This window comes from Peromyscus californicus, unplaced genomic scaffold (genome assembly GCF_007827085.1).
Source record: "Peromyscus californicus insignis strain IS unplaced genomic scaffold, ASM782708v3 Scaffold_21__1_contigs__length_65335640, whole genome shotgun sequence".
Classification (NCBI taxonomy): domain Eukaryota; kingdom Metazoa; phylum Chordata; class Mammalia; order Rodentia; family Cricetidae; genus Peromyscus; species Peromyscus californicus.
Genome location: NW_026294514.1, coordinates 55,348,561 through 55,367,474, shown reverse-complemented (window position 1 = coordinate 55,367,474; position 18,914 = coordinate 55,348,561). Strand labels below are relative to the sequence as shown.

The 18,914-nt window shown below is 50.9% G+C and overlaps 1 protein-coding gene across 2 annotated transcripts in view; it reads left to right on the top strand.

Annotated features, from left to right (window-relative positions):
• The first annotated feature begins 2,971 nt into the window (after positions 1-2,971).
• Positions 2,972-18,914, top strand: part of Ano7 (anoctamin 7) — a 32,795-nt gene continuing 16,852 nt past the window's right edge. The window contains exons 1-10 of one of the 2 annotated variants that reach the window (XM_052750334.1): positions 2,972-3,079; positions 4,988-5,045; positions 6,010-6,012; positions 7,438-7,568; positions 11,538-11,645; positions 12,270-12,406; positions 14,507-14,564; positions 15,770-15,880; positions 16,985-17,150; positions 18,355-18,445. In XM_052750334.1, the coding sequence (XP_052606294.1) occupies positions 2,972-3,079; positions 4,988-5,045; positions 6,010-6,012; positions 7,438-7,568; positions 11,538-11,645; positions 12,270-12,406; positions 14,507-14,564; positions 15,770-15,880; positions 16,985-17,150; positions 18,355-18,445 (971 nt within the window). The remainder of the gene's footprint in view (positions 3,080-4,987; positions 5,046-6,009; positions 6,013-7,437; positions 7,569-11,537; positions 11,646-12,269; positions 12,407-14,506; positions 14,565-15,769; positions 15,881-16,984; positions 17,151-18,354; positions 18,446-18,914) is intronic. The other variant, XM_052750333.1, reaches the window with a different exon arrangement.

Genomic DNA, 18,914 nt, shown 5'->3' with positions numbered 1-18,914 from the left:
CAGAGCCAGGTGGATCTCTATGAGTTCGAGGCCAGCCTGGTCTACAGAGTGAGTTCCAGGACAGGCTCCAAAGCTACACAGAGAAACCCTGTCTCAAAAAAAAAAAAAAAAAAAAAAAAAATCCCAGCACTAGAGAAGTGGAAATAGGAAGTGATATGGCCAGGTGGAGAAAGGAATATAAGACAGGCAGAGACAGGAGCTCTGCCCCTTCTCAGCTGAGGAATTGTCGGGGTGAGAGATGGCTGTGGCTTGCTCCTTTGTCTCTCTGATCTTTCAGCATTTACCACATATCTGGCTCTGGGTTTTTATTATTAAGACCAATTAGAATTTGCACTACGGGCTGGAGAGATGGCTCAGCCATTAAAGGCTAGGCTCACAACCAAAACTATAAGAGTTCGGTTCCCAGCACCCATGGCTGTCTCTCCAGCCATTAAATAAAAAAAAAAAATAAAAATTTAAAAAAAAAAAAGAATTTACACTACACCAGGCCAAGGAAAGTATGTAAGTCCTTCATCTGAGCCCCATAAAGAAGTAAACATCTAGCAATTGGATGGTGACAGTCCCCATGGACCTACCTTCTGACTACCCAGCATGTATCAAGGACTGACTAATGGCAGAGAACTCCTGCCTGCCCCAGAGGCTTCAGGCTGTCAACACTGCTGACACAGCCTTCTCAGATTCAATCTGCCCATCCTCCTGTTCTCCCATCTGGTACTGCCTCCATCCTTCAGCCCGGCCCGGTCTGGACCGGTCTTGTCCTTTTGCCTCTGCAGCTGGACTCAGCTCTCCCACTTCACTCTCTAACCTATGACCCACAGTGTCCTGACTCACAGCCACTGCTTCTCCAGCTTCTCCAGCTTCTCCAGCTTCTCCAGTTCCCTTTAGTTCATTATCAGAGGCTCCTGTCCCTGACAGTTTCCCAGCTTTGGCTTCTCAGACCTGCTGGAAACGCAGAAACTCCTTGCACCTCTTAACCCTTTGCAGCCATTCCATAATCTGCACACACACACACACACACACACACACACACACACACACACTTACTGTGTGAGATGTGTATCATTTGAGAGTAATTAAGATTGAAATAGAAGAACCTGTGTGGCCTCAGCCAGGACTGTCAAAGAACGCAGGAGTATCTGCCAGATTGCTGCCCTTGAAGATGCTGTACCTTGTGAATTTGTTGTCAATAAAATGTGATGTGGACAAACACAAACTATTTCTCTGTGTTCCTAACGGCATGCTCACGACAGTGCCTAAGCTCACACTCCAAGACGTAGTAAAGCCCTTCCCCTTCCTCAGTGCTATTGACTGACCCCTGTGAAGCCTCACTTTACCCCACATACACGAGGCTCCCTGACTGGTGACACCTGTGGCTGGCCCTGTAACTAGCATCTCCCTGCCACTGGAATCTCTAAGCAAATAAGGTGCCAGAGGCACATCGAATTTGCATGTAGGGTGTGTGAAGGCTCTTAGGGAAAATGAGTTGACTGTGTTTGCAGGCTCAGAGCCCCACACCCTCTTTTTAAACAAAGGTAGATCCTGCCCAGAGAGAGACCTCCCGGTGGCCAGCTGCACTGAGAACCTCTCTTCCAGCCCTTTTACCCTGTGAGGCAAGGGCAGGTGAGTGGTTGCCGCAGCTCAGGCAGGGCCCTAGGAACACAGCTGGCCCCAATTTTGCTCCTGCTGAGACCAGGCTTGTGCGGATGGGCAGGCTGTGACTTCTGAGGTCTCCTCTGGAAGCCACTGTGCCAGGTAGGCTGGGTGACCTCCTCCTAGATGCGTGGGCCACAGGGACGGCAGAAAGGAGTTGGACTTCAGAAAACTGAGCCAGCCCCTGCAGCTCACTGGGGTTCCCCACTCTGAACTGTGAGAGGCCGTGTGGGGGCTTACTCTTGGGCCCCAGAGGCCCGGCACAGTGTCTGCTCCAAGCCCTAGAGACGAGCAGGGACAAGTGTCGAATGTGACTTTGAACAGGGCACCCTGCCCTAAGGTCAGCATTCTACCTACTCATAACAGGTCGTGTCTGGGGTCTGGTTGGGACTCCTTTGTCCTCATTCCCTGTCCCACTCATCAGGTGACAAAACTCCAGGGCCCTTGTTCCACCCTGTGGTTCTCACTCACTCGCTCCTGGGCTCCCCACATCATAATGCTGAGTCCTGGCAGGAGCGGGAGGTTTGGGCTTATGTCTGCCATTCCAGGCCTCCGTTTATCTGAAATAAGGAATTGGAATGAGAGCATTGCCTTCTCCTTCCTGAAGTCCCTGGGCTCCGTGCACCTGAACAACAGCCCTGCTTCCACCTACCTCCTCCCTGGGCCACAGGTCACAGTCTGGCATGGAGACCCCATAGGACTCCCTGAGGGATTGTGCTCTGTCTTGCTGGGGAGCCTGGGGACCTGGCAGCAAGTTCTCCAGAATTACTGCGAAGGCTGAGACCAGGCTTGTGCTGATGGGCAGGCTGTGACCTCTGAGGTCTCCTCTAGAAACCAGGTAGGCTGGGTGACCTTAAAAGGCATTGTCTGTTTTTCATGGCCCAGACAGCCCTCCTCTATAGGTGAAGGAAGGAAGCTGGCGGGGAGGTGGGGCGGGGGTCTGTGTGGCAACCTCATGCTGTGACGTTGCTTACACAGACTGGAAGCACTCAGGGGGCAGGAGGACTCAGCACTTACTGGATGAACGAATGGGTGGGTGGGTGTGTGGGTGAATGCTACACTAGACTCCCAGAGACTCCTCTCAGTGGCTGGCTCTTTCCTGCAGCTAGCATCCCAGGATGTGGGAACCCTCACATGTCCACATTAGGACAATGCTGTCTGGCCCTGGCAGAGCCCTTCCCCATGTCTGTGAGTCCGTCTCCTCACCTGTAAAATAGGCTGCTGCATGCTCTGCCACAGTGTCAGGGCTGGCTCTCACTGGAGTCTACTAATCACTCCATCCTCTGTGGCTACCCTGGCCTTGATGTGGTGCAGGTGTGAGATGCTGCGGAGGCGAGCCCGGGAAGAAGACAGTGCGGTGCTGATCGACATGGCCTCCCTCGAATCAGAGAATGGGTCCTCTTATGGAAGCACAGCCCATGCCTCAGAGGTACCTTCAACCCTAGGGGTACTGGTGGGCACGGTGAAAGTTCCTTCTTCCCCCTCCCTAGACTCTGGGCCATGAGGCTCCTGTGTACTATGTGATTTGGGAGGTTTCCCATCCCAGTCAGGACCTGTACTCTCGCCCCTGTACTAGAGCCCTTGAAAAGTGGGTACAGCGTCCATGACCCCTCAACCTTGAATGACAAGGAGACAGATGCCTCCTTGCCAAACAATCAGGTCACCACTCACCTCTCTCAAACTTGGAGGGACAGCAGAGGTCCTGTTAGGTGGGAAACTCTGGGGAAAGAGAGAAAGCAGATAGGACCAGGGTCCGGGGTCTGGTCCTTCTCTGCCAGAGCTCCTGCGCAAGGGAGGGAGTCGGGGCTATACGTCATGGTTTTTTATGGATGTGAGGGATGGGGAGTATGGTGAGTCACCCATGAATTCTGATGCACGCAAAGGCCTGCAAATACCAGAAGACAGACAGTGACCACACCCTGGATGTTCCACTGCTCCCGTACTTTCTCTTCTGGAAATGAAAAGGTGCTTGTGACCTAGTCTCTTGTTGTCAAAAAAGCAAGTTGTGAAGGGAGTCCACTCCTGCCAGGAGGAAAAGCTTTGTAGTTAGGGTCATGTCCTGGCTGGATGGGCAGTGGGGTTAGTGGAAGGGGGAGGGGGAGGTGGTTAAGGTTCAGAGTGTGCTACCCGAAGGCTAGAGTGGGAACAAGAGAAGTTAGGCTTGGGGTAAGGGTTAGTCCCCGAAGACAGGTAGACCTTCTGCAAAGGTGAGTAGCCCTAGAGGGAGAGCCTCTTGGTCTACACAGCTTCCTTGGCCTCAGCTGAGCTTCTTTGCAACTAAGGCATAGACATTGGTCTCCTGAACAAAACCAAGAAGGCGGCCCTGAGCGCCCATGGAAGGACAGAGTCCCTCTAGGTGCCGTTTTCTGGCTTTAGGATTCTCTCTGTTGGAAAGACCACTCGCATCCCAAGTAGGCTGGGAGCACTGTGGGTCCCAGTCTTGGATGCCGCACAGGAGGCCCTGGTCCTTCCCTGGGGCTGCCCCAGTAATCTGGGGGTAAATGTAAGTTCCCCTTTCTGTTATCCCTCTGTACCACAAAATGAGGCCCCCAGAGAGGAGAACACAGAGCCTTGCTCTCCAGAGGGAAAAAGAACGTACGGAAAACGAGAAGGAGTCTACCTTCTGGTTGCTCTGACTTGTCCTCAAGGCCACATTGGGGGCAGTGTGGCTTCCCTTCCAGCTGTGGAGACCGGGAAGGGCATTCAGCACAGGCCTGACCAGGGTTTTTGCCGCCTTGCTCCTTGCCACAGGCCTGGTGGAGGCTGGTGGGGAAGGTGAGGACAGTGAAGGCTGGACTAGCCTACTCTTCCAGTCCTGCCTCTCAGCAGCCCTTCGCCCTGGGGCTCCCTCCCAGCTTTTCTTTGTGAGCAGGGTGGTCTCGGGCAGGGCCAGAGCAGGGTCCGTCAGGAGACTGGGGGGAGGGGGGAGGCTGAGGAGGAAATGAGAAGAGGTAGGAAGGATCAGGGGAGGATGAAGAGGGTGCAGGGTGGAGACAGGAGGGACAGAGGAACATAGGAGGAGGTAGACCCGTGGTTCTCAGCCTATGGGTCTCTACCCCTTTGGCTCTCTCATCACAGCGGCTGCATATCGGAATCCTGCATATCAGATGTTTACATTACAATTCCTAACAGTAGCATAATTACAGATATGAAGTAGCAATGAAATAATTCTATGGTTGGGGGTCACCACAACCTGAGGAACTGTATTAAAGGGTCACAGCATGAGGAAGGTTGAGAACCACTGAGGTAAAGGGGACAAGGAGCAGCCAGGGAGGGGGCAGGGTGGGAATGAGTCATCCTGATGGTTGGGTGCTGAAGGTGTTCTTCCTTCCTTCAGGCAGGTAAACAGCAGGTGGCCCCCAGCAGAGTTGGGAGCCCTGCCAAACCCCCGATTGGTAAGCCATCTGTACTTGGTCCTGGGGTGGGGTCACAAACGGGGTGCCTCGGGGGACAACAGGAAGCCAGCAGCTTGGGTCACTCAATAACCAGGCCTCCCATGATGTCCCCTGTATCAACAGGGGACAACTGTAGTGCTGAGGGTGAGGTGAGAGCTATCTGCTGAGTGAGCAGTAGCTAGGGCAATAACAGGAAAGGAAGGTCCCCCTGACAGGAGGGCTCAGAGAGGAAAACCCTTTCCACCTGTTCCAGCCTTAGGACAGACTGTCCCCTCCTCCTCCTAGTTGTCAGCCACAAATTCTGGTCATCTCAGCCTCTTCTCTTGCACCCACATCTTCCTACCTTTAAAGTTTCTCAGGTCCACTTCTCCTACCATCCCCTAGCCCATGGCTCCCATCTGCCCAGAGTCACCTTCAGTTTTGTGGTGGGACTTGCAGGGGTTCTATCTGGGGTCAAGGGCCCACACTCCCCATCAGCTCTGAAGGGACAGTAGACAGCTCTCACGCTCCTAAGCATGACTCTTAGAGAAAAGCAAAGCGGAAAGTAGCATGTTCAGGCAAAGGCCTATGGGAATGCAAACGCACACCGCCGGAGGGGGTGTAACATGGACTCCACGGAAGATGAGCACACAATCACGTGGGACCCAGCGATTCTCAATGCACGTGGTCAAGGGAGGTAAATGTTGATATTGCTGGGTTGTTTTTTTTTAAAGCAGTTGTTGATAAATAATTTACACACCACAAAGTTCACCCATTCTTTCCTTTTTCTGTTGTGAATGGGGAATAAGATGAACGTTTACATGCAAGCTTTTGTGTGGACATATTTTTAATTTTTCGTGAGTTGATGGTGTTGGGTGACATTGCCAGGTTATAGGGTAACTCAGTGTTTAACCTTCTGGGTAAATGTGTAAATGCCACACTCTCAGGACACCACAGCCCCTGCTGTTGCCTCTATTTAGCACAGCGGGTGTGAAATGTTATTGATGTAGAAGAAACTCACTCGGAGGGATAGATTTTGCTTAGGAGACTTTAAAGCCATGCAAGTGGAATTTAGCTAGAATGCTGCCTCCAAACTACCCCAAAAGATAGTAGTCTGCAAACCAGGACTATTAGAGATAAGCAAAATTTAGTATGTAAATGTTTACTCACTAGGATTGAGCAGCCATTAAGCCCCGATTCCCATACCAAAGACATACCTCTCCAGGGCAGCTCTGGGGAGGCAGTGCAAGGTCACAACTATGACTAAGTTCTGGTCTGCCATTAAGTCCCCTGTGTTCTTATTAGGAAAAGCAGAATTCTGTCAGGTGAACAAGATGACCATGGGTAACAATTATTAACTGTGGCAATATCTTTGCAATGTAAATCTCCCCTCTGCCTAAGCGGCAGCACTTGCAGTCCCCTGTCTCAATGTTTAAATTGTCTGAAGTGTAACCTGGGGCCAGGACCCGGAAGAGATTTAAGGATGACAGTGTATGTAAAATGCATAAGCCTGAGGTGGTGTATGCAAGCTAATGAAACCTCCTGTTGGGGGTCGACAACTCTTAATTTGGTGTCAGCCCCAGTCAGCCAGGGGATTCAGTAAAGGGCTATCCTTTATCTCTAAGTGTGCTGATGGTTGCTCACTGAGAAGGCGAACTATTTCTATAACATTATCTCACTATTGGATTGGGTGTGTATGTTCTTAATGACTAATGATATGGATTGTCTGTTCTTGTACCAACTGGATATTTCATATCTTCTTTTTTTTTTTAATTCGGAGTTGAGGACTGAACCCAGGGCCTTGCGCTTGCTAGGCAAGCACTCTACCACCGAGCTAAATCCCCAACCCCTTCATATCTTCTTTAAACAATGTCTCTTCAAAATCTTTGCCCATTTTTAAGTTGGTTTTGTGTGTGTGTGTGTGTGTGTGTGTGTGTGTGTGTGTGTGTGTGTGTGTATCTGTCTGTCTGTCTGTGTGTGTCTGCGTGGCTGTTAGATTGTAAAAGTCCTCTAAATTCTGGATACAAGTCCCTTATCAGAAACACGTTTTGCAGACATTTTTTCCTGTTCTCTGTGTTGTCTTAACCTTTTCCATGGTGTCCTCTGATGAAATGTGTCTTATCATTTGGTCCAAGAAATCACACCTGACAGGTTCTTTTAGGAGTTTGGGACCTAGACTGTGGGAACCAAGCTAAGGAAGGGATCCCAGGAGGACACGCCCAGCCTCTGTTCCTGATCTGCATGGCACACTCGCCTGCCCTCCAGCCTGAACTACAATTAAGGATAGGGTTGGGCAAGAGCCACAGAGAAGCCCATCACAGCCCCTGTGCCCTAGCTGAGACCCCAGCAACCCTGACCTGGGCCTGCACTCCATTAGCCCACACACTGCTTTTGTCCCCATTGACCCCTGTAGATTTTGTTCTTGTTTGGGAAGAAGACCTGAGGAACCAAGAGAACCCTACCCAGGACAAGACAGGCACACATGAGTTCTGGAGGGAGACCTTCCTGGAAAACCTTCGTCTGGCTGGCCTGCATGTAGATCAGGTACATGGTGGTAGGAGGGGGCTCTATAAATTCTGCATGACTTTGCACGCCCGAGGGCTTACTATCAACAGACATAAAGCAAACAAGGCCGCAGGGTCCTGCTGGATACCCACCCTTCCTGTGGCTCGGAGCCACAGACCCCAGGCCAACAAGAACATGGAGCCATCCTAACGCACTAGGCTCGCTCACAGAGGCTGAAGCCTTCAGGGCGATCGATGAAACTGCCTCCATCTTCTCCACCCACTGCCTACCAGCTTGTGTCATTTGTCAGCATGTGTCATTTGCAATTACTGTTGGTGTTTATAGGATTAGCAGATTCGAAGGTCCCTTTGCATGTTTTGGTTTTGTTTTTTTGTTTTGTTTTGTTTTTTGTTTGTTTGTTTTGTTTTGTTTTTCTTGGTTTTTCGAGACAGGGTTTCTCTGTGTAGTTTTGGTGCCTGTCCTGGAACTCGCTCTGTAGACCAGGCTGGCCTCAAACTCACAGAGATCCACCTGCCTCTGCCTCCCAAGTGCTGGGATTAAAGGCGTGCGCCACCACTGCCCAGCCCCCTTTGCATGTTTTATGTGATGGTACAACTTACACAATGATTCCAGGGAGCAAGAGAAAATCATGTAAGCCCTGGGCAGGCAGGCAATGTGGGATCTCAGGGTGGGGGTGTGCAGAGCCCTGTCTATCCCCATGCCTTTCACTGGCATGTCTTTATATACATATTCTTCATCCTCTGCCATCCCAGCCACCTTCCTCTGTCCCCAGAAGAGGACATCATAGTCCTATGTTGTCATCACAGTCCCCGCCCTAAGAATCAGTTGTGGACATTCTGTTAATCGTGTCATAACTCAGCACTGCAGCTTGGCTTTGTCTGTTTGGCTTCCATCAATAGAGTCTGCTCCTTCCATTTTATGTGGCCTGTGAGGCTCTCCTAAGTGCAGGTGCTGGCCAGCCTTGCTGTGGGCTGGTGGGTGTTTGAGTTCTTCCCCCTTGAGGACCCTAGTGACAGCTACCTGTTGTCAGTCATCTTAGGGTGCCTGTGGATTGCATTTCTCCTAGGAGCAGAGTTGATGACCCCCTAAGGCCTATGATTGTGACCACACCCTTCTCTCTATTGGTGGCCCAATTTACATTGCCATCTGGGGGTGAGCCAGCACCCCCTTGCTCTGAATATTCGCAACGCGTGGCAATGTCAGACTTTTCCATCTTTACAAGTCAGCTGATACACAGCTATACCTTCCCCTAGTTTTCCTTCTCCTTTTCTCTCATTTCTAAAGAGGTTGTGCCTTTTTACACATTTATGAGCCATTTGTGTTTCCATGAAGCTTCCCTTTGACTTATGATGGGGGCACCTTCTCCCAACCATAACCCAGTTGAACCCAGTACCTAGACCTGGGTAGAATTAAAAATACATTAAATGCACCTATCGTACCAAACACCCCAGCTTGGCCATGCAGTACACTGTACAGGGCAGATGTTCTGCTGGGGAGCACAGGGTAGACCAGGAGCTGAGCTCACAGCAGCTTCCCAGCATCATCAGAGAAGATGAGACCATATACTTCTAGCCAGGAAAAGACCAACATTCAAAGTCTGGTGTGCACATATGCATATTATTGCTAGCAACCCATCCTAAAATAAGAAGAAATCCAGAGTAGGACCATCTAAGTCCGGGAACAACTGTGAGGCCAACTTCCTTTGTGTGTCATTTTTTTCTTTTCTGTTGGGTCATTTGCCTATTTCCACTCAGCCGTGTAGGAACTCATTTGCTCTAGACATGTAGATTGCCGGTCACATGTGTCACTATTGACATGAGCTTTGTTTGTTTTTACTGACGGAAAGAGCTACTTTTGCCTTTGTCTTAGTCACTGTTGCTGTGAAAAGACTCTATGACCAAGGCAACTCCAAAAGAAAGCATTTAATTGGGGGCTTGCTTCCAGTTTCAGAGAGTTAGTTCATTATCGTCATGCCAGGAAGCATGGTGACAGCCAAGTGTGGTGCTGGAGAAGTAGCTAAGAGCTAGATCCTGATGTAATCGGAGAGAGAGGCAGACAGAGACAGATCAGGCCTGGCATGGGCTTTTGACACCTCAAATCCACCCCCTTCCCCATCCCCATGACACACTTCCTCCAACAAGGCCACACCTCCTAATCCTTCTAATCCTTTCAAAAAGTCCCTGGTGACTGAGTATTCAAGTGTGTGAGCCATTCTTTTTTTTTTGTTTTTTTTTTTTGTTTTTCGAGACAGGGTTTCTCTGTGTAGCTTTGCGCCTTTCCTGGAACTCACTTGGTAGTCCAGGCTGGCCTCGAACTCACAGAGATCCGCCTGGCTCTGCCTCCCGAGTGCTGGGATTAAAGGCGTGCGCCACCACCGCCCGGCGTGTGAGCCATTCTTATTCAAACCACCACAGCCTCTGACCCTGTGGGTTCATAAATTACACACACACACACACACACACACACACACACACACACACACACACACACCATCCATTCATCACCCATTATCCATCTACCCAACCACAACCTCCCCCAATACATTATCCAAAGTCCCCTCAGGCTTGAGATTACAATGCAGTTCTCAGCTCTCAGCATGTCACAACCATCCACGGGTGCCCCAAATGACCAGGTCCACGTCTGCTCCTGTGGGCAAGGTGTAGTTTTTATGTGGACATTGGGGGAATCCCAGATGGTTGTGATGTACAGAGGTTGAGAACCTCTGGGAAGGTCTTCGAAATATGTCTGTACTCCACAGAGGCTCTTGTTCGTGGGACCCAAAGCCTCACCCGTCCCAGGGCTCTGAGGGTGTCTTGTCATCATGTCAGTCAGTGTTACAGGATCTGAGGGAAGATGGAAAACTAACATGTGTCTCTAAACTAGCAGAGCAATGACAGCCCAGAGAGCGGCTCAGACTAGCTCATCCTGATGAGTAAAGGAGTTTACTGGGAGTTTCTAGGCCGCGGTGATAGACTACAGACATCCCCACATCCCCACCCACCTATCAAGCTCCTACTCCGTGCGGCTCTAAGTCTGTAGCGGAACTGGTATAAACCTGGACTGACAGTGCTACTTAGACCTAAATCAGCGGGGACTACAAAGCTTGCACAGCATAAGACACAGAGGAAACCCGACTTGGAAACGCTTTATTCTTTTCCTTTTTTTAATTTTCATTTTATGTGCATTGTGGTTTTGCCTTCATGCATGTGAGGATGTAGGATTCCCCTGGAACTGGAGTCACAGACAGTTGTGAGCTGCCATGTTGGTGCTGGGAATCGAACCTGGGTCCTCTGGAAGAGCAGTCAGTGCTCTTAATTGCTGAGCCATCGCTCCAGCCCCAAAGCTTTATCCTTATGTGCACTTTGTCCTTGTCTCTGTCAGGGGTTCTGCTGGTCTCAGTGAATAGTGTCTGACCACGAGGAAGGCTTGCTTTTGCTATAGCCTGACACATAGCTGAGTGGAGGCTCGCTGTGCAGTAGAGTTACTCTCTCTAGATGTGGAGATCTAGTTTCATTACACTTTTAAACAGACAGTAGTGTCCCCCATCTGTGCGCACAGGGGTGTACATATTTACTTAGGTATGTGGAGAACAGTGTGACTTTCCAGCGATTTGTCAACGGGTGAAGCAGCCGCTGAGCATCACCAAGCAAAGCTGCATTTGCTGCCTCTTTAACCAGAAGATGGCCTAGGTCAGTACAGCCTCGGAGAAGCCCTGCATGGCTTCCCAGACTTGGAGGAAGGGTCATTTTGGCTGTCATAGCCACAGCAGCAGAGAGTGCAGGTGGCATGGGCCCCAGAGGAGGCGCTGTCACCACAAGCTTTCTGAGACAGGCCTTGGAAGTGAGCATCCCCACTGAGAAAGTGCCGGGCCACTGGCTGTCCATCAGCACCAGGGCTGTGCCAGGGTTAGCCCTCTCCTCAATATGAATAGACACAGAGCACACAGCAACACCCTCAGGTCTTCACAGAAGCCTCTGGTACCTGCAGCATGACGTCCAGGACAAGGCCACTGCAGTTCACTACGTCCTCCTCAGAGCGCCCTGGGCTGTACTCTGCTACTATGCAGAAGATCTGCGCCTGAAGCTACCTCTGCAGGTATGGGGGACGTAAGGGGAGAAGGAGAGGGTGGGGGCCCCACCCAGGTCTACGTTTGCTTGATCAGCTCAGCTGCCAAAACCATCACTCCTTGGAGGTGCTTCCACTTGGGGACCTCTAGTTTCCTGTCCACTGTCACATGGAGCCTCAAAACACCCACTGGGTGAATGGGGGAGAATATCCTGCCTGGCAGGCTCAGGAATACAAAAGTCTGGCAGTATGGAGGGTAGCCGAGGCTGTGGGATGGCTGAGTTCCCTGCAGGCCCATCTGCTGAGGCAGCTGGAACCTCCCTCGTGTGCTCAGGGTGAAGGACGGCAGCCTCCCTGTGCCCCCAGGATGGTGTGCCTGGATTGCTCACAGAGGGTTTCACTAGCATGTCTGGAGAGAGACATACTGTTGACTCTCTTTGTTCCCTAGAGACAGGAGCAGCTCTGGTCCTCCATTTAACAAGCCAAGCAACTCTCAGAGCCCGAGGCCCCGAGAGGGGAAGGGTCCGTGGCAGGGCCAAGAATAAGAGATGCTATTTCTCGATGCTGAGGTCTTTTGACTGGAGTCCCATTTTCAGATTTGGCCAGTCTCCTCCCCAGCTGCGAAGATTTCCCTCTGAACCATTTTGTTTCTAGGAATTACCAAACCAGGCTTCCAACTGGTCGGCCACCCTTCTGGAGTGGCTGGGCATCCCCAATATCCTGCTGGAGCACGTGCCAGACACGCCTCCCGAGTACTACTCCTGCCAGTTCAAAGCAAGCAAGCTGCAATGGTATGGCGTTGTCGCAGCCCCGTTGAGCCCGGCAGGACAGCCTCCTGGGGGACCAGCCCCCATAAGAACTAGGATGGATGTATGAATGGATAGGATGGATGTGTGAATGGATAGGATGGATGTGTGAATGAACAGGATGGATGTGTGAATGAACAGGATGGATGTGTGAATGAGACTGTGAATGAATCAACTAAACATCATGCTTTTTCTCAAATGCTCTCCTCACCTGGGATTTTCAGAGAACACCATCTGAATCCCAGGTGAACAAGCCTACTGAACAGCTGTGTCTTGGTAAGTCACCTGCATTAGTCAGGATAGGGTGGCCGTGCTGTGGGACAAACATGCCCCGAATCCTAGGAATGGATCCACAAGGCCCAAGTCACAATCCATTTCTGTTGCTATAACAAAATACCCAAAGATGGGTACTCTGTCGGAGAAAAGTTGAGGGCAGGGGAAATGGCTTAACAAGTCAAAATGCTTGTCATGCAAGCCTGACAATGTGAGTTCAATCCCTGGAACCCACCCAAAGAGCCAGACGTGATGGTGCACAGCTGTAATCCCAGAACTCCTATTCTGAGGTGGAGGCTAAGACAGAATTGCTCTGAAGCTCACAGGCCAGCTAGCCTGGAGTACACAGAGCAGCAGAAACTAGGGACACCCTGCCTCAACAAGGTCACTTGGTACTGGGACCGCTACACATACACTGTGGGATGTGCACACATGTCTCTCTCTCTCTCTCTCTCTCTCTCTCACACACACACACACACACACACACACACACACACACACACACACACACACACAGAAGAAACAGGAAACGAGGGTTGATATGCAGTGATTATAGCTGGCCCATTCTTCCCTCTCACTCACTGTACAAACTGCTCTTTAAAAGAGGAGGTTTATTCAGCTTGTGTGTTGGGCAGCTAAAAAAGTTCAGTCTTGCTGGGCAGCCTCTGGCTAGACATAGCAGCTACAACACAGGACAGCAGAGACAGAAAGGGAGCTAGCTATGCCCAGAAAGGCTTCCTTCAGTAACTGGATCTCTCCTGAGACCAGAATTAGTCCCTTCTGAGACAGTGGAATCCATGTGACCTCATGCCTTTGCACTGGCCCCCACTTTTTATTTTTATTTTTTTAAGTCAGAGTCTCACTATGTAACCCTGGCTGTCCTGGAACTGGTTATATAGACCAGGTTGGCCTCGAACTCAGAGATCCACCTGCTTCTGACTCCCAAGTGCTGGGATTAAACGCGTGTGCCATCACCATGCCTGGCTTGGCCCCACTCTTATTTTTTTTTTTTTTATTTTTTTGGTTTTTCGAGACAGGGCTTCTCTGTGTAGCTTTGCGCCTTTCCTGGAACTCACTTGGTAGCCCAGGCTGGCCTCGAACTCACAGAGATCCGCCTGGCTCTGCCTCCCGAGTGCTGGGATTAAAGGCGTGTGCCACCACCGCCCGGCTTTGGTCCCACCACCTTGACACATCACAGCACATGAACTTTAATGAGACACATTCAGACCACAGCGGTCCATTCTTTGCGCTGTTCCAGGGTCCTGGGTCAGTGGACTCCCTCCTTACACCTTCTCTGACCAGTGAGGGAGACAACACGTGTGTGGACAGCCCTCCCTCACGAACTCAGGAGCCTCCTCACGTTTGTTTCTGGACAGAGCTATTGTGTGACCACACGAAGCCTGCAGACCTAACCTCAGTCATTGTTCCCTCCACCAGTGAAGCAGCCAGGACTTTTGTGACCCCCGACTCCCTCCTCCTGTGCCTTTAGTCCTTGTTTACAAGCTTCAGGGCAGACATGCTGAGGGTTTCTTAGTGGGCCTTGTCCTCTGTATCAACTGTCTGCTTTCCCTGGCTTTCTGTGTGTGGTGTGTAGCATCTGTTGTGGCCTCCTGTCTGAGGGAAAGAAAAGGCAAAAATGAGAACTAGTTTTATCTGGCAGAGTGGCCGCCTCCTCGGCCTCTGGGTTGTGAGCCTCTGTGCAGGCTCTGTGTGCACATACTCTTCTCCGCCATGTCTGTTTCTGTGTCTTTACTTCTGTATTGTGGCAAAAATTCCCATATTCTCAAAGCTCTAAACTTCTCACCTCTGCAGGTTCCTTGGAAGTGACAACCAGGACACCTTTTTCACCAGTACCAAGAGGCACCAGATTGTGAGTGGAGTGTGTCTGCTACAGACCCTCATCTGACTAGGCTCAGAAAGGCCTGACAGGGGTTGGGGATTTAGCTCAGTGGTAGAGCGCTTGCCTAGCAAGCGCAAGGCCCTGGGTTCGATCCTCAGCTCCAAAAAAAAAAAAAAAAAAAAAAAAAGAAAGGCCTGACAGAGCCCAACTACCAACCCTGAGGTCTTCCTGGCCACCATAAAGCTCCCCATAGCCAGAGGGCGGAAGCCTTATAGACTGTCTTTGATCTTGCCGCTTGGGGGGGGGTGTGTGTGGCATGGATGCAGGACAGTGGGGGTGGGGCACATCCAGATGGCAGGGAGTCAAGTGAAAGCCAGCTCTCTATCCAGTACCCCTCCACAATCTGAGGCCCAGAACAATACATGGTATGGACCTCTGGGACAGACAGCCAAGGCACCAGGCCCAGGTGAGGTGATCCTCTTGGCTGGCCAGAACAGACAAGGAATAGGTCTCGGTATACCCTAAGCTAATCTGTCAAAACCAGGCTACAGGGGCAGATCTGAGGTACTGGGACAATGTTTCTCAACCTCTGGGTCTCAACCCCTTTGGGGATCAAATGACCCTTTCACAGGGGTTGCCTAAGACCTTCAGAAAACACAGCTGTTTACATTACAATTCATAACAGTAATGCAATTACAGTTATGAAGAAGCAATGTAAATAATTTTATGGTTGGGGGTCACCACAACATGAGGAACTGTATTAAAAGGTTGCAGAATTAGGAAGGTTGAGAACCACTACACGAGGAGGTATGCTCCAACAGCATGTGGCCAGGAGCATCTAGACAGGCCTGAACCACACACTTATAATCACCAAAGGCCACTGCGACAGTGGCCACCAAGGCAGAGGTTTCCCACCCCAGACAGGTATCCTAACAGAGCTGATCCTACTGGAACAGGGGTCCATGCATGACTAGGTCCAGGTTCCAGCCCAGGCTGGACTCTAAAGAGCTATGTGACTAAAGATGGGAGAATGATTATTATCCCTACCAGTGCAGTCATGAATGTGTGGTTATGACACAGGATCTGGGTTTCACGGCCTTGGGGACACTCCACCAATATCATTATCTATCACTGGGGGCCGTAAGAGGTCATCCAAGGTTTCAGCACCAAGATGGGTCTCCCTACTGTGCCCTCACATGACCAGTGATAGGTGCTATCCTCCACCCATCCCACAGCTGTTTGAGATTCTGGCCAAGACTCAATATGGCCACGAGAAGAAAGGCTTCTTTGGGATCGATCAGCTGTTGTCAGAGGGTGTCTTCAGTGCGGCCTTCCCTCTGCATGACGTGAGTCTCAGGGCTTGGGGTTGAGCTAGGGTGGACGGTGAATTCCCCCAGTGCTATTGCCTGCCTTGTCCACAGGAAGCAGAGGAGTCTTGCCCTCTGTGACAGCCACCCTGGGGTTAGGAATACCAAATGCATAGCCTTGTAATGTGAAGTAGTCCATGTTGGAGGCTGAAGGTTCAGCTTGGTCTCTTGCCCTTGCTGGGGGTCCCTGGCAATATACCAGACCCCCACTCCAGATACCAAGACTGGGTTTCTCAGGCAGTATCTCTCACTAGAAAAGATAGGAAGGTCTCCAGCACCCTTTTCCCTACCTAGAAGCTGGGCAGTCTAGGGCAGAGGCAGAGAGACATTCACTATAATAGCTGCCTGGTGCTTCCCTGACACGCTTTCTATCATCCATGTGTAGGTAAGGGTGTTGTTCTTGCCCCAGTTTTTCCGCAGCCTTCTACCATACAGGGGACCCCTGAAGAGCAATTCCAAAAGGTCTTGAGTCATGCATGCTCATGAAGCCATGGGAACAGTCCTGCTTGATATCACAAAGTTAAATGAAGTGGACATAGAAATGTCAGGCGCACCCCCCACCCCCAGTCTGTCTGTCTGTCTGTCTGTCTCTCTTTCTCTCTCTCTCTCTTACACACACACACACACACACACACACACACACACACGAGTCTCACAGTGGCATTACTCTTCATGTCAACTCAGCTGGGGTCCACGAGGAGTGACTCATGAACGGCTTGGGTACCACACAGCATATGCGCCAGGCCTGGACAACCCCACAGTGCTGTTGGTCAGCCTGCACCCCAGTTACTGTCCTGGCCAGGTCTTTCAGATTCATCCCCTGCCCTGGACACTCAGCAGTCCCAGGAGTCACGGGAATTCAAACTACATTTCCCTTCAGACACTTCTTGGCCCATCCCCCAATGTGTTTTTTCCTTACAACATTGTCCCTTGGGATCTGTGCCATTTGCCTGCCCTGGAGGGTGGAATTGTGGGTCCGGGTCAGCACTGAAGTTCCCATTGCTAGATGTGTCCTGTGGGAGGACTAGCAGGCAGAGCTAAAACATTGTGGGGAAGCCCAGCGCAATGGCCTCTTATTCCCAGGGCCCACTCTCTGCAGTCCCAGAGGACTCACAGGTCCTGGGGCTCACCCAGCGCCAAGTCTTACTCCAGCACTGGGCTCGCTGGGGCAAGTGGAACAAGTACCAGCCACTGGACCACGTGCGTCGGTACTTCGGGGAGAAGGTGGCTCTCTACTTCGCCTGGCTTGGTGAGTCCTGCCTTGCTGCAGGGTCTTTGTGTTGTGACAATCTGCCCTCTGGGATAATTCTACTGCCAGACCTTATTCCCCTGATAATAAAACAGACACTGTGTAGATGATTTTTCTTTGGGTCGCCAGCTTACAAATAACAACACAAGGCTTATTAATTATGAAAGCTCGGCCTTAGCTTGGGCTTGTCCCACTACCTCTTCTAACATAATTAATCCATTTATTTTCATCTACATTCTGTTGTGTGGCTTGTTACCTCATCTCTCTGTACTGCCCATGCTGCTTCCTCCGCATCTGGCTGGTGTCTCCACTTTCTTCTTCCCAGAGTTCACTCTCTACCTGGAAGTCCTGCCTGTACCTCCTGCCTAGCTATTGGCTGTTCAGCTTTTTATTACACCAATCACAGCAAATACATCTTCACACAGTGTACAAGTATCCCACAACAACACTAGGCACAGCACTGGGAGCCCCTTAGTTTGTGGGGTCCTTTTGACCACAACTAGCACCCATTCCCTTTTGGGAGGCTCCCTCAGGAATGTCTACTCTGAGGGAAAAGATATCCCCATGGGGAAGTCTACTCCAAGTCAGGCTGGCATCTCAGAGACTGGTCACCCTCTCGGGGATCTGCCTTCTGACTCTCCTTCCCCATCCTGGGAATTACCTTTCCTGCTGTCCAGCATGGCTATGCTGGAAAACTCTTCGTCTGGACTCCAGACAGAGGACACTTTATAGGTGTCTTCTTGGCCTCACAGGGTCAGTAGGGACCAGGCTGACCCCACAGGAAGCAGGCAGGTGCACATTTGATGGATGTGGGATACCTCAGGGGGCCAGGGTGTGGTCCATTGAGATAGTGCCCTGGTGGTGTGTGGGAATAAGGGTGGGCCCAGAAGGACCCACACCTCCACTGGTCAAACTACAAAGCATCCTGTGCCTCTCAGAAAGACACTAGTGAGCAGTTGTTTGGAGGTGGGCATGTGCTAGGGGACACTGTCAGGAGATAAAGCACCCAGTGGGACAGAGTCAAGGGGACACTGTTACTAAGCCCACATGGTGACAGAGTCCAGAGTTGAGGGCAGATGCTCAGAGACTCCCATTCCTTCCAGGTTCTAGTTCCCACTGAGCTTAGCTTGGGTCCCATAAAGCAAATACATCCCTAGGGCACACCCAATTTCTAACTGCTGGACTGTTGGCATCCCTTCTGCAGGGTTTTACACAGGCTGGCTCCTGCCTGCAGCAGTGGTGGGCACCGTGGTGTTCCTGGTGGGATGTTTCCTGGTCTTCTCAGACATACCAACGTAAGTGGCCTCTTACCTTAGCTCCCAAGGCCTCCTGTGCCTCATGACACAAGATGAAAGGTGGTCAGGGGTGTCCCCAGGCTGGTACTGATGCTCAACCTTTTGTCCTTAGAATAGTATAGGCTTTTCCTATAATAAAGGACTGGCTTTGTGTTTTACTTCCTTGTGTAGCTCGAAGTCCAGAAATTTATCTTTCACTATTATTGTTGCATATTTTCAAAAATGCTTTATCTTTCACTATTATTGTTGCATATTTTCAAAAACTGCCTTCTAAAGAAATGCTGGTGGGGTTGGAGATGCATCTCAACTGACAGTACCCGCCCAGCACGCACGAGGCCTTGGCTTAGGTCCCCAGCACGTCGTAAGCCTGTGGTGGTGCACACCTGCAATCCCTCAGGTGACAGAGATAGGAGCATCAGAAATTCAAGGAATCCTCAGCTACGGAGCAAGGTCAAGACCAGCCTGGGAT